We start from the raw sequence: 18601 nt of genomic DNA, 5'->3' as shown, positions 1-18601 counted from the left end.
AATCTGTTGGAAATAGATGACTGAGCCACCATTTTATTTTATCATTGGTGTCATAAACGTCATACAAACTGATTGGTGGAGCAAAAATAAATTGAAAATTCAACTGATACAAAGAAGTGGTTTATTAAAGGATGACTTATTGGAAAAAGATATGAAGGACAGAGGTGGGATTGTTGGTGAGAGGGGATTGGGAGAAGAAGAGAGAGGGGAGAAATACTTGGATAGAGTAATGAAGTGAGAAGTGTTGAATGGAGAGGGAGGGAAAGAATGAGAAAAAGAGAGAGAGAGACATTTCCCAGTTTAGTGTCTTGCACACAAGATGACAGGTGTGCATTTGACAGCAATTCCTATTCCGTAAACATTGATATTGATGTACAAAGTATCATTAAATAATGGCCATTCATCCTTTATGCCAATACACGATCACCGGTAGAACATCGTTTAAAGTTTTGATGGGTACCAATTAAAAATCATTCTCGGTTCAAACTCATTTCACTGACGTATCGGCCATGTAAATAACTTCTGATAACGAATGAAATGTACAGTCAGTATTGGGGTTACCACTTTTAGGCCCACCAATAGCTTAGACCTCCACAGAGATGGCTCGTTTCAATGTACAGCTCGTTTCAGCTGTTTCGTTTTCTTGGCCAAATGATGCTTCCCCCAGTGAAATACGACCTGCTACACCCTCTCTGGTCCTACGCATGGGACTTGGCTTAAAGGTATAAAAACGCCTTTTTCCAGAACCTGGCCGACCAGGTGGTGGAGGTGGTAGTGTGGCTGAGGCAGAGATCAGTTCTGGAGTAGTCGTTGAGCTCTGACTACTCTCGTGCTGTGGTAGTGACAAAAATGTCGGTTGCAGCAGCTGAAAACCAGCTGTTGAAACATGAGGGATGATGTCCTGACCTTGACTCTCCCTTCTTTCATGGCTGGATCTTGGAACCTCATCAGCTCCCAAGTCGAATCTTGCACCTCCAGCTCCTGCCAATGTTGGTCCCCCACATTGGTGGCTCATAGGACAGAGTGTAGAGGTTGGATGCAAGGGACTTGCTGCCATTGGGTCATGCCGCAGACAGAGAAATGGTTCAAAGTCATCGGGAATATCAGAAAGATCAATGTAAGTCTCCTGTTCAAGCGTGAGGGTGGGGAAAGAGCTGCTTGGTGCTAAGGTAAGAGAGGTCGGGCCTCCAGGTGATGTCTCAGAGATTGGGCATGACAGAATCTTCCGACGTGGCTGGGTAAGCTGAATATATACCGAAACAGAAAGAAGCAACAGAACGACAGCAGAACAAGCTCCAATGATGGAACCATTAGTCCCACCAAGTCGTTGCCACACAGTTGGAGGCTCCACCTCTGTGCAAAGGAAAGAATCTTGATCACTCTTGGATTAGTCTTAACATTGTTGAAATAACAGCCTGCAGTGCTTTGTGTGAACTTAACAATAAAAAAGTAGAGCTACATTCAAAGTGTACCGCCCCCATGCCAAACAAGAAAGAGCAATCAGATATTGCAGACCCTCGCCAGGATGTGTTTTCAGTGGTTTTTAAGGCTTTTGTGTTAAAAACAAATATGGCGGCCAAACCACGTGACCGATGACGTCATCATTATTTTTTCTTTCACCACCAATTTATCCCGAGATGACGCTCAAGAAATTTCATCTTGATCAGATGAAGTTTTGTACATGTCGAATTATGATGTCATAATGGAGGCACCTATGACATCATCATTAACATATTTTATTCCCCATGGAGAGTTCTTTACAATGAGCCATATCTCAATTTTTTCTATGCGGCGCTTTCGGGGATAGAGGTGCAATGTTTTTCGGTTTTTCCAAGATGGCGCCCATACCATGTGACCTATGACGTCATAATTATCATTTTTAAAAATTATACAGGTGGAGTTGTACATATGGTGGAAATTTCCTGTCAATCGGACCAACGGTTGCCAAGAAAATCATATTTATTCTGTGCGGACAAACAGACAAATGGACCCAAATGAAATAATACCCTCCTGCGAGGGTAATAAATAAATAACATATCCACAAGTGTGCAACATCGCCGGGGCGACATGCAGCACATGGATATGGACATGGGAGGTTGCGGTGTACAATAATTGATCGATTAATTGTGTAATTATAATAAATAAAGAATAATCGTAAAATAATTTGTCAATCAATTGAAAATTAATTAAATAAATAATTAATCGAATAATTAAATAACTAATCGATTGCTTGATTGATCAATAAATCGAAAATACCATTTACAGCCAAATCACTTGGTCATTGTTGTGTCCAAATATCAGCTTTCTAGCTCAAAAGGTGCCCGAGATATCGCCCAGATGAGAAAGGAAATAAATAAGTACTTAATAAATCTATAATAATTAAGTAATTAATCAATTAATTGATTAATCAAAAAATTAAAAATACCTTTTTTGGCAAAGCACGTGCTCACTATTGTGCCAGAATTTCAGCTTCCTAGCTCAAATGGTGGCTGAGATATCGCCCGGACAAACAAGAAAACAAACAAACAAGAAAGAAACCGGAGTGAAAACTCTGAGTACTCCCTTTCTGCGCACGTCATCGCCGGGCCCCCTTCGGTGCCCGGCGATGACGTCATGCAGCGCCTGGAGATGGAATAAGAAAGGAGAGGTGTACAATTATAATGTAATTAAGCTTGTACGTGCCTGATTACAAATGTTATATGTCTGCACTATGAGTAGAGTACAATTTAATCATTGCGCGCTGTTATTTATTTGCTGCTGAATGTTGCTGTCATTTAATCTCGCTGCAATACAACTGCATTGACACTGGAAGAGAACTGTTAACTTTACCTCAAGATAAAGCCAATAGTTAACCCTTATCTGATCCTGATGTTCCAGGAAACAAGACTGTGCATCAGGATGTTATATTTAAATGGCTGTTGGGTGTTATTTAAAAGCTTATTTGTACATTAGAGCAATGTTATGTTCTTACCTGTGCAATGTGCTTCATCCCAAGGATATGCACAGTTCTGTACGCCATTGCACACCAGTGAATGATTTATGCACATGGAACTATGGCAGAAGAATGAAGCAGAATCGCATGGAGCTGGGGGAAGCACAGAGGGTCAGAGAACTGGAAAATCATTCGTGGGTTCATTCGTATGTTAAAGAAAAGTGAAAAGTAGTGAAAGCTCATATTAGTTCAAAGAAGAATAATGGAATGAAGAGTAATAATAGTTTGCAGTCAACAATCAAAAGCAACTTTCACCAGTTGAGACCTAAGTATATCACCACGATTGTGTGTCTAATTTAAAACCACGACAACAAACACAGTAAACGTTTAAAAAAAAATTGATTTTCATACTGTAACGCATTTATAATGCTCGCTTCTGCTTCACTTCCTCCACTTCTGCATGCAATTCTAGCTTCACTATCACAAAATCCATCCAAATCACAGCTTTCACCTCTCCCGGTACAAAAATCAACATTGTGCACTCACGCTGAAAGAATGACGTGAAGAGCAGTCGGAAATTGCTGAAGTCATTGTTGTGGCTGGTGGTCCAAAAGCGCACGACAGCCAAGCCGGAGCCAAGTATCAGTTCACTGGCCACCGTGCTGCAGAACTTGGTTCGGAGGTCAGACACTCCACGCCCACCATCATATATTGCAACAAAGTTCAATCGGCAGTCATTGGAGTACTCCAAACGATAGTCCAGAAAGCGCAGATACAGCTACGGACGAGTCAGTGTGCGCAAGATCAAGATGAATAACAGCAAGAAGTGTGGAAACGATGGAGAAGATGGAAAGAAGATGCTTGGTTGATAGACTGCTGAATGTCACCTGAGCACCTGGCGTGGCACGAATAGTCCAGCTGCAATCCAGGGGTTGTCCAGGTGTAGCTTTCCTCTCCAACTCAGCCTGTTTTGAAGTCACCTCACCATCAGCACCTCTGGTGTCAAACTCGCACTCTTAGGATCCGGGTGACAAAATGCTGATGATTGTCATTTATCTGGGAATGCATTATATGTTTATACAGTAAGTTATTTGCTTCATGAGTTACACTTCCAACTGCATGCTGAACTACCCTTGTTTTCTTAGGAGGAACCAAGTAATGCTCTAGCAAAGTTAATATAAAGCGGCACCAATTGGATTCATACAGCTGCATGAAGAAGTAAATGTATTTTAACCAATATATGTAGGGCCCCCCTTTTTTCTTTCACAGTTTACAGTTAAATATATTACAATTCTCAACTGCTAGATATCGATTGAGGTTTTTTTTTTTTTTACGTTTGCGTTTACGGTTTTCTACATACATTTTCATTTACGGATGTTTTTCGACGGTTCTGTGATTTTTCTCAGTGTATCAGCTTCGATATCCGTCGGCACGCCAAATTTCAGCTTTCTTCGAAACCCGGCACTTACCGAACATTAATATCCAGTCAGTCAGTGGTTAGAATGAGCTCTATATATTAGAAGTATATGCACTTTAATATACACGGTATGTCACCTTTGTTGCTGTCTCCTACTTCATCCATACATATCTTCTGTATTGTGGGCAGGAACCTTTTCTAGGATGGATAATGTGTTATATGTAGCAGTGAATGGGTTCACAAGACCATTTTAAAGGGTTTAAAGGGTTTCCTAGCAGTGTCCAGTGGGAGGGTATGCAGAGGGATACGAGTTGCAGACTTCAATGCATGTTAAAGGTAAACATATACCATATACCATATTTTAGATGGAATCCAAAGAATTTTACACAAAACCCAACAAATCCGCCCCATGGCAACTGTAGAAAGGCCAGGGTTTACGAGTTTCCAAGGCGTGATTGTGTGACGTGTGACGTCACAGCAGAATTGTTATGCTGGTTTGGTCATCGATGCTAGTCTAGTATCACTTGGGATTGCAAAACGTAACAAATGGGTATTACAAAACTTGTATATTTAGAAAATAGTTCTTCAAAGTTGAATTATCTTAAATGTTTAAATAAAACTATTTGCTTGACAATGTGGAGAATTTAAAGGTGCAAACAGAGGGGAATTTTTCTTGTTTTTGAACCGCAGACCATCATTAGATATTCTATGGTGATGTCATATAGTCTGTATGTTAATTTCCCAGACGAATGTAATCTGACTTGTACTGGTGCTCAGGAGGGAAGGGTCAGGTACATCAAAGACAACACCATCCTTTCCAAGAAAAATGTATGCCTGTTGTCTCAACTGCTAGCATTTCCTTGTGCACGGAAAGCTCTTATGCTGGTAAGTTAGTGACAGACCTGGTAACCCAGCTGGAGCATTGGGAAAGTTTGGGTCTGCGGTTGGGTGAGAGCGCAAAAAACAGTGAAACACGTCAGTTTACAATTGATGGCAAAAGATAAGTTGGTAGATGGCATACCCTCCCCATCAGTACAGTACATAGAAAAAACATGCATTATAAACACACCTGTGATGAATGAGTAACGAGCTTGGAATCCCCCTTCTTGTAATTCTTCATCAGATGTGAAGCCCACCCAGAGAAAACGACCACGAGAGATGAGCGGTCGAGGGGGCACCGAGCCGCAGTAACGACCAAGAAGAGGGGAGAGGGCAAAGGGACCATCCTTCACCTCGACGTGGTCATACTTGCACCCCCAGGAAGTCTCGATGGAAATTTTGGAGATGGTCAGACGTACACGATGGCTCACAGGAGCTGGAGATAAACGTGTCGAGTTTATTTGTTTTTACATTCATGAAGAGTACATCAAATGATATTTCTCGCACAGGGACGGGTAAAATAAAGTTTCCGGTGAAAATCGCTGCCCCTTTCGAACAAGTGGGATTGCTTTTAACTGTGGGTTAGGTTTGGGATTACCGGCGTACCTTGAAAGGAGTAAGCCGACTCAGAAAGTAGGAAAACTTTCTGAGCCAGCACTAACAACTGCTTGTCCATGCATGTCCAATTCATGAAAACGACAAGTTTATCTCTAATCCATCGACTAAATCAATTTGCTAAGTTGGCTAAATTTTTCCTGTTTAACTTAACTTCTAAAATTGAGACTTTAAAACAACTGTTCACCGCCATCTCTTGTCTTCCCCCATCCAAAACCTTGATCTTTTCTACCCATGCTAATTCACCCCAGATCCACATTTTTGAAATTCCGACTTCTTTCCTGGAAGTACTAGCAGTGTCCATGTGTTTTATACCTCTCCCACCCCTCCCCCTACCCCTTCCGTGCCTCTTCCCCCAAGCCCTCTCCCTCCCACAGATCTCCCGATGTCCCTGCTCTCAAATGTTGGACTTGTGTGCTTCCCTCTCTCTCTCTCTCTCTCCCCATCTTGTCTCCCGCTCCCTTTGTCTTATTTTTTATGTGTCAGTTTGTCTTTTTGTGATTAATGTTAGCTCTTACACGAGCCTTGATCTTGTATACAAAAAAAAGGAAAAAAAAATGTCTTGACTGAACTGTTACCAACTTTTATTTTACAAATCCAACATATTCTGTACCAGTATAGTTAATTGTTTTTTTGCAAACATTTTACATATAGATATTAATCCAGTAGGGTATTCTACAATGAAAGGTAATAAATACCTCGCCACCTCTTTCCATTTCAGTGATTATATGTCCTATTTTACTATATCATGAAATTTATTCAAGAGAGCATTCTCATTTTTGTACGGATTTGTCGACTCGTACACACGCGTTAGCAAAGGAGGACATGTACAGACAGACAAAGACCTTCCAGTGGATAGCTGCACGCCTGGTTGGGAGGGTATGCAGAGGGATAGCCCGGGGAAGTAAAAGCTCCACCAAGTGAACTCTGTGTCCAAATTCCGCAATGGCCTGACTTCCCCGCCACAAGCTCTAGGAAGAAGGGGCAGAGGCACAAGTATGGAGTAACCCTTTTTAAACCATCTATTTATTATGTATTTATCAAAGGGGGATGTAGGTGGGGTATATGGAGAGGATAAGTTGAAGGTAATTGGATAGGAAGGAGAAAGGAGGGAATGGAATAGGGGATTCAAGGGTGATTGAATGGGATCATTTTGGATCATTACCGTACTACCTGCATGGAACTGGATAGGAACAAAGTCGGCTGTGTCGTTTAATCGAACGATGCTTTGTTATCATTGGCACACTGAATTCTTCACAGTTCACATCTTGACCATGGTCCGTCAAAAAGTCAGAGCCAAAATGATGTCTTCCCTGTCATGGTTGGTGACCTAGCTGACACCTTCGTTGACACCTAGCTGTTGCCTTCGTCTCCTGGAAAGCAAATCCAACGGAAGGAAATCTCATTTCCTTTCACAAAGCCCGAAACAAGTGTGTGTCCACCCTCAGGAGAGCCAGGAAACAATATCTCTCCGTTCTCAAGACCGAACTCTCTTATCTGTCTCCCTCTTCCAAATCCTGGTGGCGTCTGGTCAAATCCGTTTCTGGTGTTTGTTCCCCCTCCATCCCCTCCCTTACCTCAAACGGCTACACAGCTGACTCCGCACGTGAAAAAGCTGAATGCCTCAACTCTGTGTTTGCCTCTAAATCTTGTGTCCCAAACCCATCCCTCTCTGTACCCACCATACCCAGTCGTACCCTGCTGCTCCTGGACTCCGTGTCCTTTCCTCCTGACAAGGTGGAAAAGTTTCTGTCAACCCTCGACTCTGATTCTGCAACTGGACCCGACGGCATCAGCCCACGGGTCCTAAAATCCTGCTCTGCTGCTCTATCTCACCCTCTCTCTGTTCTCTTCACCCTCTCTTTTGCTCAAGGTCAACTGCCATCTGCTTGGAAATCAGCCAACATCACCGCTTTGCACAAAAAAGGTGCAAAAACAGATCCTAGCAACTACAGACCAATCAGCCTTCTCCCAATTATCAGCAAAGTCATGGAGTCCATCATTGCTTCTGATATGAAATCTTTCCTCTTCTCCAATGGCTTGATCTCTGATCATCAATTTGGTTTCAGACCAGGTCACTCTACTCTGGACATGCTGCTTCTGCTGTCTCAACAATGGATGGAGGTCCTCAATGCCAAACAGGAAATTAGAGCTGTCTCCCTCGACATATCACGTGCCTTCGACACGGTCTGGCACCCCGCTCTGCTCACCAAACTCTCCTCCTTTGGTATCCATGGAAATCTCCACGCATGGCTGGCGGACTTCCTCTCTAGTCGTCGTCAACGTGTGGCCCTGAATGGGTTTCTCTCATCTCCTCTTCCTGTTCAGGCTGGAGTTCCCCAAGGCAGTGTTCTGGGCCCCGTGCTTTTTCTGGTCTTCATCAATGATCTCTCTGACTCTCTCGAAAATCCTCTCTATCTCTTTGCTGATGACTCCACTCTCTGCCGCTCCATTCCTCTTCCCTCAGATCGGCAGTCTGCTGCCTCCTCACTCTCTGAAGACCTGGACAAAATCACAGACTGGTCAAACAAGTGGAACATGTCTTTCAATCCTGACAAATCTCACACTCTTACTATGTCTCTCCGAAAAGATCGACTGGACAACCCTCCCATCTACTTTCTCAACAATCCTCTCCAAGAAGTTCTGTCGCTCAAGATTTTGGGTCTCACTATCTGCCATGATCTTTCTTGGGAAAACCACATTTCCAAGCTGGCCTCCAAAGCCAGTCGCCGACTGGGCATCCTCCGTCGTGCGAAGTCCTTTCTCGGCACACCTGAGCTCCTCACCACATACAAGGCTTTCATCCGCAGCTCAATGGAATACTGTTCTCCCCTATGGGCCGGTGCTCCTGCCTCACACCTATCTCGGCTTCACGCTGTTGAAACCAAAGCTTTCAGAATTATTGGAATCTCCCGCGATGAAGCTATCTCTGAGGGCCTTTCACTCACTCACCGCAGGCAGGTAGGTGGTCTTTCTGTCTTCTACCGACTCCTCTCCGGCCTTGCACCCCCAGCTCTCTCTGTGCTCTGTCCCCCAAATATTCCTACAGGTCGCACAAGATCTGCCAGCAACCCTCTGATGGTTAAACTGCCGAAATCTCGGCTCTCCGCTCACCTTCACTCTTTCATTCCTCTTTTCTCCCGCCTCTGGAACAAACTACCTCACTCCCTTCAATCCCACTCCTCCCTCCAGGTCTTTAAAACAGCTGTTCACCACCATCTCTTATCTTCCCCCATCCAAAACCTTGATCTTTTCTACCCCCGCTAATTCACCCCAGATCCACCTTGTTTGAAATTCCAACTTCTTTCCTGGAAGTCCTGGCAGGGTCCATATGTTTTATACCTCTCCCACTGCCCCCTTCCCACGCCCCCCCCCCCCCCCCCCAAAGCCCTCGCCCTCTCTCAGATCTCTCGATGTCTCCATTGTCTCTCGGTCCCTGCTCTCAAATGTTGTGTTTGTGTCCTTCCCCCTCTCTCCCCATCTTGTCTACCGCTCCCTATGTTATATGTTTTATGTGTCGGTTTGTCTTTCTGTGTGATTAATGTTCGCTCTTTCACGAGCCTCGAACTTGTATACAAAAAAAAAAAAAAAAAAAAAAAACACGTCCACCTGCAGCAGGACCGTAACCACGTCCCGGGTTGAACAGTCAATTGGCATGCTACATTCACAGGATTAAAATGCCAGACATTGATCATGGCAAACAAGAAAGATCCCAGCTGAATGCTAACGCAATCCTCGATCATTAACATTGTGGAGGTCACAAATGGCCAGAATATGCAGGAGAGAAAGTAGGCATGCCAAGACTTTCTTCTTGAGAAAAGAAAATGCCGAATGAAATTCAACTACCCGTCCATTGAATACGAGCACACAAACAGTCATGAATAAACTGATCGAAATTTGGATGTTTTTGTCATTTTCATCTTAAATGATGGACAATCAACTCAAGAGACCACAAGGAACTCTTTTTCGATAAACAATTATAGAGGTATGTCTAGGCTGGTTTGGTGAGTATTGACAATATTCCAGAAGCGCTGGACCAACCATGTTCAGCAGACCTGGGAAATTTCCAATCAGGATTAGCATGTTCATTGGCATAAGTATGATAAATTATGAATGAACCTAATATAGAAATAGATGTTTAAAGTGGAGCATTATCAATGAAACTTCACCTGCCTGTAGATCACTGTGAATTAATCATTCGTTATGGGTTTACAACACGGCTTTGTAATTGCACAGGACTGATTTGGGATTACACAGTATCAGTTTGGGATTGCACAGTATCGGATTGGGAATGCACAGGATCGGTTTAGGATTGCTTAGGATCGGGTTGGCATGGCACAGTACCAATTTAGGATTTCATTGGATGGGTTTGGGAATGCACAGAGTCAGCTTAGGATTGGTTTGATAAAGTGCAGGGATCTCTTTGGGATTGCAATGACTGATTTAGGATTGCACAGTATTGGTTTGGGGTTGCACAGGATAGGTTTGGGGTTGCGCAGGATAGGTTTGGGGTTGCACAAGATTGGTTTGGGGTTGCACAGGATTGGTTTGGGGTTGCACAGGATTGGTTTGGGATTGCACAGTACCTGCCGGAATGAAATTTCTCCAGCTACGCCATTGTTAGACTATCGATCTTGTTTTTTTAGAAATTCCTAGAAAATAATTAAAAATAAAAAGCTGAAATGTCTCGATTCAATAAGTATTGAGCCCCTTTGCTATGACAATCCATCTTGACTCAGGTGCATCCAATTTCCTTTGATCATCCTTCAGATATCTCTACAACTTGATTGTAGTCTCGACAACTTTGATCATCCTTGATCTCTACAACCTGTGGCCAATTCAATTAATTGGACATGATTTAGAAAGAAACACACCTTTCCATAGAAGGTCCCACAGTTGACATTGAATGTCAGAGCAGAAACTCTACCATGAAGTCCACGATAGAAGTGTGAGGTGGCATAGATCTGGGAAAGGGTATAAAACAATTTCTAGAGTGTTGAAAGTTCCCAAGAGCACAGTGAACTCCTTCATTAGGAACGGGAAAGAATATGGAACTACACAGACTCTCTTGAGCTGGCCGTCTGACCAAACTTAGCAAGAAGGATGTTGTTCTACAGAGTTCCTTGGCTGAGATGGGAAAACCTGCTGGAAGGACACCAGTCTCTGCAGCACTTCACAAATCTGGGCTTTATGGAAGAGTGGCCAGATGGAAGCCACTTCTGAGAAAAAGGAACATGACATCATGCCTGGAGCTTGCAATAAGGCACGTGAAAGACTGAGAGCATGAGGAGGCAAAAGATTCTGTGGTATGATGAGACAGACATTGAACTCTTTGACCTGAATGAAAAGCTCTACTTCGGACAGGCACCGAGCACAACTCATCACCCATCTAACACCAGCCCTATCATGAATCACGGTGGCGGCAGCATCATGCTATGTGGATGCTTTTCAGCGGCAGGGACTGGGAGACTTGTAAGGATAAAGGAGACAATGATTGGAGCCAAATACAGGCAAATCCTTGAGGAGAAACTGCTTTAGAGTACAAAGGACCTTAGACAGCGGCGAAGATTTATGGTTGGTTTGGGATTGCACAGTATTGGTTTGAAGTTGCACGGATGGTTTTGGGATTCCACAATATTTGTTTGGGATTGCACAGAATGGGTTCGCGATTGCACAGTATTGGTTTGAAGTTGCATGGGATCGGTTGGTATTGCACAGTATTGGTTTGAAGGTGCACGGGATCGGTTGTGATTGCACAGTATTGGTTTGAAGTTGCACGGGATCGATTTGTGATTGCACAGGATCGATTTGCGATTGCACGTGATCGATTTGCGATTGCATGGGATCGGTTTGTGATTGCACAGTATTGGTTTGAAGTTGCACGGGATCGATTTGCGATTGCACAGGATCGATTTACGATTGCATAGAATCGGTTCGTGATGGCACAGTATTGGTTTGAAGTTGCACGGAATCGATTTGCGATTGCACGGGATCGATTTGCGATTGCACAGAATCGGTTCGAAGTTGCATGGGATCGGTTGGGATTGCACAGCATTGGTTTGAAGTTGCACATAATCAGTTTGCAATTACACCATTTTGGTTTGAAGTTGCACGTGATCGATTTGCAATTGCACGGGATCGGTTTGCGATTACACAGTATTGCTTTGAAGTTGCAAGGGATCGATTTGCGATTGCACGGGATCGGTTTGCGATTGCACGGGATCGGTTTGCGATTGCACGGGATCGGTTTGCGATTGCACGGGATCGGTTTGCGATTGCACGGGATCGGTTTGCGATTGCACGGGGTCGGTTTGTGATTGCACGGAGTCGGTTTGCGATTGCACGGGGTCGGTTTGCGATTGCACGGGATCGGTTTGCGATTGCACGGGATCGGTTTGCGATTGCACGGGATCGGTTTGCGATTGCACGGGATCGGTTTGCGATTGCACGGGATCGGTTTGCGATTGCGCGGGATCGGTTTGCGATTGCGCGGGATCGGTTTGCGATTGCGCGGGATCGGTTTGCGATTGCGCGGGATCGGTTTGCGATTGCGCGGGATCGGTTTGCGATTGCGCGTGATGGGTTTGCGATTGCGCGGGATCGGTTTGCGATTGCACGGGATCGGTTTGCGATTGCACGGGATCGGTTTGCGATTGCACGGGATCGGTTTGCGATTGCACGGGATCGGTTTGCGATTGCACGGGATCGGTTTGCGATTGCACGGGATCGGTTTGCGATTGCACGGGATCGGTTTGCGATTGCACGGGATCGGTTTGCGATTGCACGGGATCGGTTTGCGATTGCACGGGATCGGTTTGCGATTGCACGGGATCGGTTTGCGATTGCACGGGATCGGTTTGCGATTGCACGGGATCGATTTGCGATTGCACGGGATTGGTTGGAAGTTGCACAGGATCGATTTGCGATTGCACGGGATCGATTTGCGATTGCACAGTATTGGTTTGAAGTTGCATGGGATCGGTTGGGATTGCACAGCATTGGTTTGAAGTTGCACATAATCAGTTTGTGATTACACAGTATTGGTTTGAAGTTGCATGGGATCGATTTGCGATTGCACGATTTTTGCAAAGAGGTGTGTTTGCCGGAAACACCTTACATAAGCGCACACAGTATGTTTCATTTCATGCTCACCCGTCAAATTATGAAATCCTGCCTAGTTCAGTTGAAAGGGTTACCATGCTTCCTCGTCCTTGCATGTATGTGTCATAGAGATAGACAGACCCCTGAAAGCAGGTATCACCATAACCTCAGACGATCTACACCTCTCTTACCTGTGTTAGTTCTTGCGCCTACCCGTCCAGGGGTAAAGGTTGCACCAAGGTACACTAGAAGAGAGAGAGAGAAAGTTAAGATACACCTGTTAAGGTTTAAATAAAAGCTGGTGTATATGTATGTAGTTCGTGTAAAATTACAGTCACGTCAGTGTAACAAGAAACATGAAGGATGCACGAGACTTATATCGTAGTTGATCGGTTTATCGACAGTTTAACCGGGTAAACACAGACAGAGAGCACACCTTGTAATAAGACCAGAGTACGAGCTTTTCGCAGACACGCAGCTCCCGAATCCAAGGCGCCTGCACTTCCCATCGCTGGTCTTCCCTCCAAGCTCTCCCTCGGGGATTCTGCCGCTCTAATGTTCCTACCGAAGCGACGACCTACCCGGATCCCCAGCACCCCCTCTCTAACTTCCCCTTCCGCACACCGATATATTCCCACCAAACTGAGCTACCTCCGCCGGGAACGCGGGAAATTGGGCGCGAAGACAACCCCGAGTAACAGACTCGATGAGACAGTGCGAATGAGGAGGTGGTGGGGGCGGAGAGGAGGCTCATATGGTCATATGGGATAAAGGGTCCAGGTAATTCTGGCTTTTCAGGGGATGGTCAATACGAGATCAATCTTAGGTGTTGGTGCACGCGTCGTGATCGTTAACGAGCTCCCGCTCATTCCCTCCTCCCCTCTCTACCTTCCGCCCCCCCCCCCCTCGTCTCTGCCTTCCGCCCCCCCCTCCTCTCCTCTCTGCCTTCCTCCACAAGCATCTGATCTGTTGTTGGAGGCTCCACCACGGAGTGAAAACTCATGGGGCTCCTGCAGCAGTTATAGAGTAGGATGGGTCCCAATTTCCCGGTCAGTCCGCTCGGTCCTTGGACCGATTTAATACAGACTATAGTTTGCAATTTGGGCAAGCTGCTTCCTGCCAAAAATGTTGTGACCCCATAATTGCGAAAGGTAACTCGTGGTGCAAGCATCCACGAGCGAGTACTAACGGAGGGGATAGCTGGCTTCCGAAAGGACGGCGTGCTTCAGGATGCAGCACTTCAGCTTTCGCTTTACGCGAGCGGGGATAAGGGAAGACCCCTCTGTCGTGGTGTGTTCGTCACGACCTCCTGTCAAATCCGTTCCGTGACAAACTCAAGCTGGCCATGACAATTCAGTGCCATCAAGGGGGCGCAGCATCGCGGAGCACACCATGCATTTCCGTTTCTCGCGTATCGTTTCCGCCGAAGAGGAAGATGACGCGTTTTCATATTGGAGTTTATTTTTGATCAAATGCACATGTGGTTTTAAATCGATGGTTTTTAAAATAAATCCAACATTTTAAATCGTGAAGTGATTTTGTTGTTGTTTTACCGAGTACAGAGCGCCATGTTAATTTCATTTCCGAGTCATAGCGTCGCCATAACAACCTCACGTGCTCGAGTTGCCCCGCCCCTTCCTCTCCTTCTTCCTGTCTCCCAACAAACATCACGTGATCGCAATTAGAAATATTGAAAAGAACTCTAAACTACGTCCAGAAAGCGGCAAAAAATGAATATAGGCGTGAATATTAACAAAATAAATATTATATATTTACAGTTTGCAAACTTATTTTTTGCCTTTGATTCGCAATGTTAATAACGATACTACATAATATCACTGTAGTTTATGAATCAACGTGATGACGTCATTGCGAACGGTGCAACGTTGTGCTTGTCGAATAGAACATGAAGAGGTTGTTTTCGCTGAAACAAGACAAACAGATAAACAGGGTGTACATGTAACGAAAACGAACCAAAAATAAATACATCATTCACGAACAGTTACAGTGATAACTGATAACAATTCACGAACTCTTCTCACAGCTGGTGTCGGGAGGCGATTCCAGGACGGGCTTTTAAAGGGTAAACCGTCCGGCCTTTAGTTCCATCTTGTCCCGTCTCATTCCCGGGACGCCAACGAATAGCTTATTCTTGCTCGTTCGTCCTGGTTGGCAACATGGCTGGAGCTTCGCCGCATTGTTTTCAGCGGTCAGGTGCGGCCTGCAAACGTTGTTCTTTTTTTTCTCCCACTTTCCTCATTGTTGATCCGTCATATTGGTTTTGTACAACTAACTATCTCGTATGAATTACTTCTGTCCCAGTGTGTCCCTTTTCGGCCATCTGTCCGATCCCGCGTGTCCTTCAGCCTCCTGTCCGATCCCACGTGTCCTTCAGCCTCCTGTCCGATCCCGCGTGTCCTTTGTCCCTCAGCCTCCTGTCCGATCCCGCGTGTCCTTTGTCCCTCAGCCTCCTGTCCGATCCCGCGTGTCCTTTGTCCCTCAGCCTCCTGTCCGATCCCGCGTGTCCTTTGTCCCTCAGCCTCCTGTCCGATCCCTCGTGTCCTTCGTCCCTCAGCCTCCTGTCCGATCCCGCGTGTCCTTCGTCCCTCAGATGTCTGTCCAGCCCAGAGTGTCCTTCGTACATCAGTTTCCTGGATGGCCCCGCGTGTCCTTCGTCCCTCAGCCTCCTGTCCGATCCGCGTGTCCTTTGTCCCTCAGCCTCCTGTCCGATCCCGCGTGTCCTTTGTCCCTCAGCCTCCTGTCCGATCCCGCGTGTCCTTTGTCCCTCAGCCTCCTGTCCGGCCTCGCGCGTCCTTCGTCCGTCAGCCTCCTGTCCGATCCCGCGTGTCCTTCGTCCGTCAGCCTCCTGTCCGGCCCTGCGTGTCTTCGTCCGTCAGCCTCCTGTCCGATCCCGCGTGTCCTTCGTCCCTCAGACTTCTGTCTGGCCCAGAGTGTCCTTCGTCCCTCAGACTTCTGTCCGGCCCAGAGTGTCCTTCGTCCGTCAGCCTCCTGTCCGGCCCCGCGTGTCTTTTGTCCGTCAGCTTCCTGTGCGGCCCCGCGTGTCCTTCGTCCGTCAGCTTCCTGTCCAGCCCTGCGTGTTCTGTTCTATTTATCAACTTGAACCTTTTCTTTGTCTGTGTTGTGTTTGTGCTGGGGGGGAAATAGACCCTTTCGTTGATGAAATGTCATGAAAGTCAAAATAAATAAGAAAAAGACATTGATAAGGTCAAAGGTGGGCATAAACCCAGTTGGTCCAGAGCATGTGTCTTCATTGTGTTTGTGTACTATTTTTATTCAAGACTAGATGAGAACCTGCATGCATTGGCACATTTAACAAAGAGCACCTCCTGCACTCTCACCAAGCGGGCCCTTTACCCCATCTCTCACCTTCCTCCCCCACCCTTGTACATTCACCCACTGGCCATCAAGAATAATGGCGTTGATCCGTTGGCCAAGATTACAGGTGCACCAGGTTGTGAAATGGAACTTGGCCGATTTTTACATGACTCACGACACATGCTAGATGACCTGGTGTGGGAGGGAGAGGGCTTGGGGGGAGGTGGGAGAGGTATAAAACATATGGACACTGCAAGGACCTCCAGGAAAGAAGTTGGAATTTCAAAAAAAGTGTATCTGGGGTGAATTATCGGGGGTAGAAAAGATCAAGGTTTTGGATGGGGGAAGATAAGAGATGGTGGTGAACAGATGTTTTGAAGACCTGGAGGGAGGAGTGGGATTGAAGAGAGTGAGGGAGTTTGTTTCAGAGGTGGGAGTAAAGAGGAGTGAAGGTGAGCAGAGAGCTGAGGTTTTGGCAGTTTAACCATCAGAGGGTTGCTGGCAGATCTTGTGCGACCTGTATGAGTACTTGGGGGACAGAGCACAGAGAGAGCTGGGGGGGGCAAGGCCGGAGAGGAGTCGGTAGAAGACAGAAAGACCACCAACCTGCCTGCGGTGAGTGAGTGAAAGGCCCTCGGAGTTAGCTTCATTGCAGGAGATTCCAATGATTCTGAAAGCTTTGGTTTCAACAGCGTGAAGACGAGCTAGGTGTGAGGCAGGAGCACCAGCCCAGAGGGGGGGGGGGGGGGGGGGGTGGGGGGGACAGAGCCCAGATGCTCGTTTCTGTGAAGGCTCTTGTGGACCTGTGTGAGCGGGCAAGATAAACAATGGATTTTCTCAACGACAATTTGATAACCATGTTTACTACTCTGGGGAATGCGGTGTGGTTCACGTTTTTGTGCATCTCCTTCCCCCCCCCCCCCCCCCCCCCACCCTCCCCCTTTGTCAGAGAAACGAGGGAGGGTAACACTTCATCTGATGAGGGGCACTTGACACTCAAAATGTCAGCCGTACTTTTTCCCAGTTGTAATCATACTAATCAACCTTCACTTGAGACAATCCATTTCCATTCTTCTATCCAACGTGATTGCTCTCGCTTGTCTAACCCATGTCGACTTGTCCATTCTTCTATCCAACGTGATTGCTCTCGCTTGTCTAACCCATGTCGACTTGTTCCTGTTTTTCCCGATGTTAAGGTGTGAACCCTTATTCCAATCATCCCTTCGCAAACCCAGTGGCACTTGTATAAAATCGCACCTTCGCCAGTATAACACCACATGGGAATTAATGTGTTTTCGTGAATTGCCGAACTTTTCTTTTTTTTTGGAACAATGGTCCTTGTTATGTGTTGTACCATCCAATATCATGGAATATGTCATTGGATTAAATGTCAATCCAAGAGTGGCAATGCATCGAGAAGCAGAAACCTGTCTTTGCAAAGGAGAGCGTGTCCATCCTGATTCATACCAGGAATCGGCATCTTGCAGACCTGAAGGATGAACCAGTCGCCAACCAACTGAAGGATGAACCAACCAACTCTCCAACCAGTGGCCTTCCTCTGGGGTGGTCATTCCAACACTTGGAGCAGGGCCGGACTGAGCAGTCGGGCATTCAGGAATCGTCCGAGGGCCCAGGCCATCAAGAGACCCGTGCTCGGAGAGAGAAAAAAGTTTACATTTTCAGAAATAGGAGAGGAAGGCGATTTTAGAACGTATATTTAAACATAGTATATTAATTGAGGGTTGAAAGTCGAATTTGATCGATTCCTGAAAACTTCACAGAAAATGGTTATTAACCATAAATGCGCATTACAAAAAACTGGGTTTGTATCCCCTTTCTCCAAAATAAAATTATTAACCATCTTCACACTTATTTTTTGATAAGCTTTTGCCCAAGGGCCCAGAATACCATCAGTCTGTCGACAGATTCGGACGAAACTTAGTGGGCAGGTTGGGTGTGTGACAAGGACAAATTGATTCGATTTTGTTGAAGATGTGGATCCAGATATGAGAATTTTCTCAATTTCTAAAGTAATTCTTAATAATTCAGAGATGGGGCCCAAAATCATGTATATCACTATATGTCAAAAAGTTGTGGATAGATTATGACAACTTGATAGATGAGTTGGTTAGGTGACAAGAACAAGGCAATTATATTTTGGTTAAGGTCCAGATGCAGATCTGGCCTATCTGTGGGATACAAAATGTATCTGTTCTACCAATTGCCATTCTAGTTTGGAAAATGAATCATCTTTTGATGGATTTTCATTCGGAACTGCATGGTGCTGCAAAATGTGCTTGCACTTCTCTTGTTAGTGACCC

The 18601-nt window shown here is 45.7% G+C and overlaps 4 protein-coding genes across 8 annotated transcripts in view; 2 read left to right on the top strand and 2 right to left on the bottom strand.

The window, feature by feature from the left end:
* Positions 1-6558, top strand: part of LOC137430335 (tRNA-specific adenosine deaminase 1) — a 56711-nt gene extending 50153 nt beyond the window's left edge. For both annotated transcript variants that reach the window (XM_068121126.2, XM_068121125.2), the window contains one exon: positions 5473-6558. The gene's annotated coding sequence lies outside the window, so the exon portion shown is untranslated. The remainder of the gene's footprint in view (positions 1-5472) is intronic.
* LOC137430334 (neuropilin and tolloid-like protein 2) lies at positions 5-13584 on the bottom strand. Of its 2 annotated transcripts, XM_068121122.2 has the most exons (9): positions 13381-13584; positions 13136-13189; positions 6689-6814; positions 5419-5664; positions 5252-5287; positions 3820-3947; positions 3479-3710; positions 2972-3085; positions 5-1353 (listed from the first exon to the last, which is right to left on the bottom strand). In XM_068121122.2, exons 1-9 carry the CDS (start codon positions 13451-13453, stop codon positions 584-586), a joined length of 1779 nt encoding a protein of 592 aa, XP_067977223.2. In that variant the 5' UTR covers positions 13454-13584; the 3' UTR covers positions 5-583. The 2 variants fall into 2 exon arrangements, with proteins under 2 accessions (XP_067977223.2, XP_067977225.2); XM_068121124.2 differs by lacking the exon at positions 6689-6814 and having other exon boundaries at positions 13381-13568.
* On the bottom strand, positions 11993-12817 carry LOC144892546 (uncharacterized). Its single transcript, XM_078779514.1, has one exon. The coding sequence runs from the start codon at positions 12815-12817 to the stop codon at positions 11993-11995; it is 825 nt and encodes a 274-aa protein (XP_078635640.1).
* A 1197-nt stretch (positions 13585-14781) lies between the features above and the next one.
* PHKB (phosphorylase kinase regulatory subunit beta) overlaps positions 14782-18601 on the top strand; it is a 122766-nt gene continuing 118946 nt past the window's right edge. Inside the window, exons 1-2 of one of the 3 annotated variants that reach the window (XM_078780556.1) lie at positions 14794-14858; positions 14989-15158. In XM_078780556.1, the coding sequence (XP_078636682.1) occupies positions 15122-15158 (37 nt within the window). In that variant the 5' untranslated portion in view covers positions 14794-14858; positions 14989-15121. Of the gene's footprint in view, positions 15159-18601 lie in introns of all 3 variants that reach the window. The other 2 variants (XM_068121135.2, XM_068121136.2) reach the window with 2 other exon arrangements.

The sequence above is a fragment of the Myxine glutinosa genome, chromosome 6 (assembly GCF_964187855.1).
Source record: "Myxine glutinosa chromosome 6, kmMyxGlut1.1, whole genome shotgun sequence".
NCBI lineage: Eukaryota > Metazoa > Chordata > Myxini > Myxiniformes > Myxinidae > Myxine > Myxine glutinosa.
The sequence above is the reverse complement of the archived record's forward strand: the minus strand, read 5'-3'. Positions and strand labels throughout refer to the sequence as shown.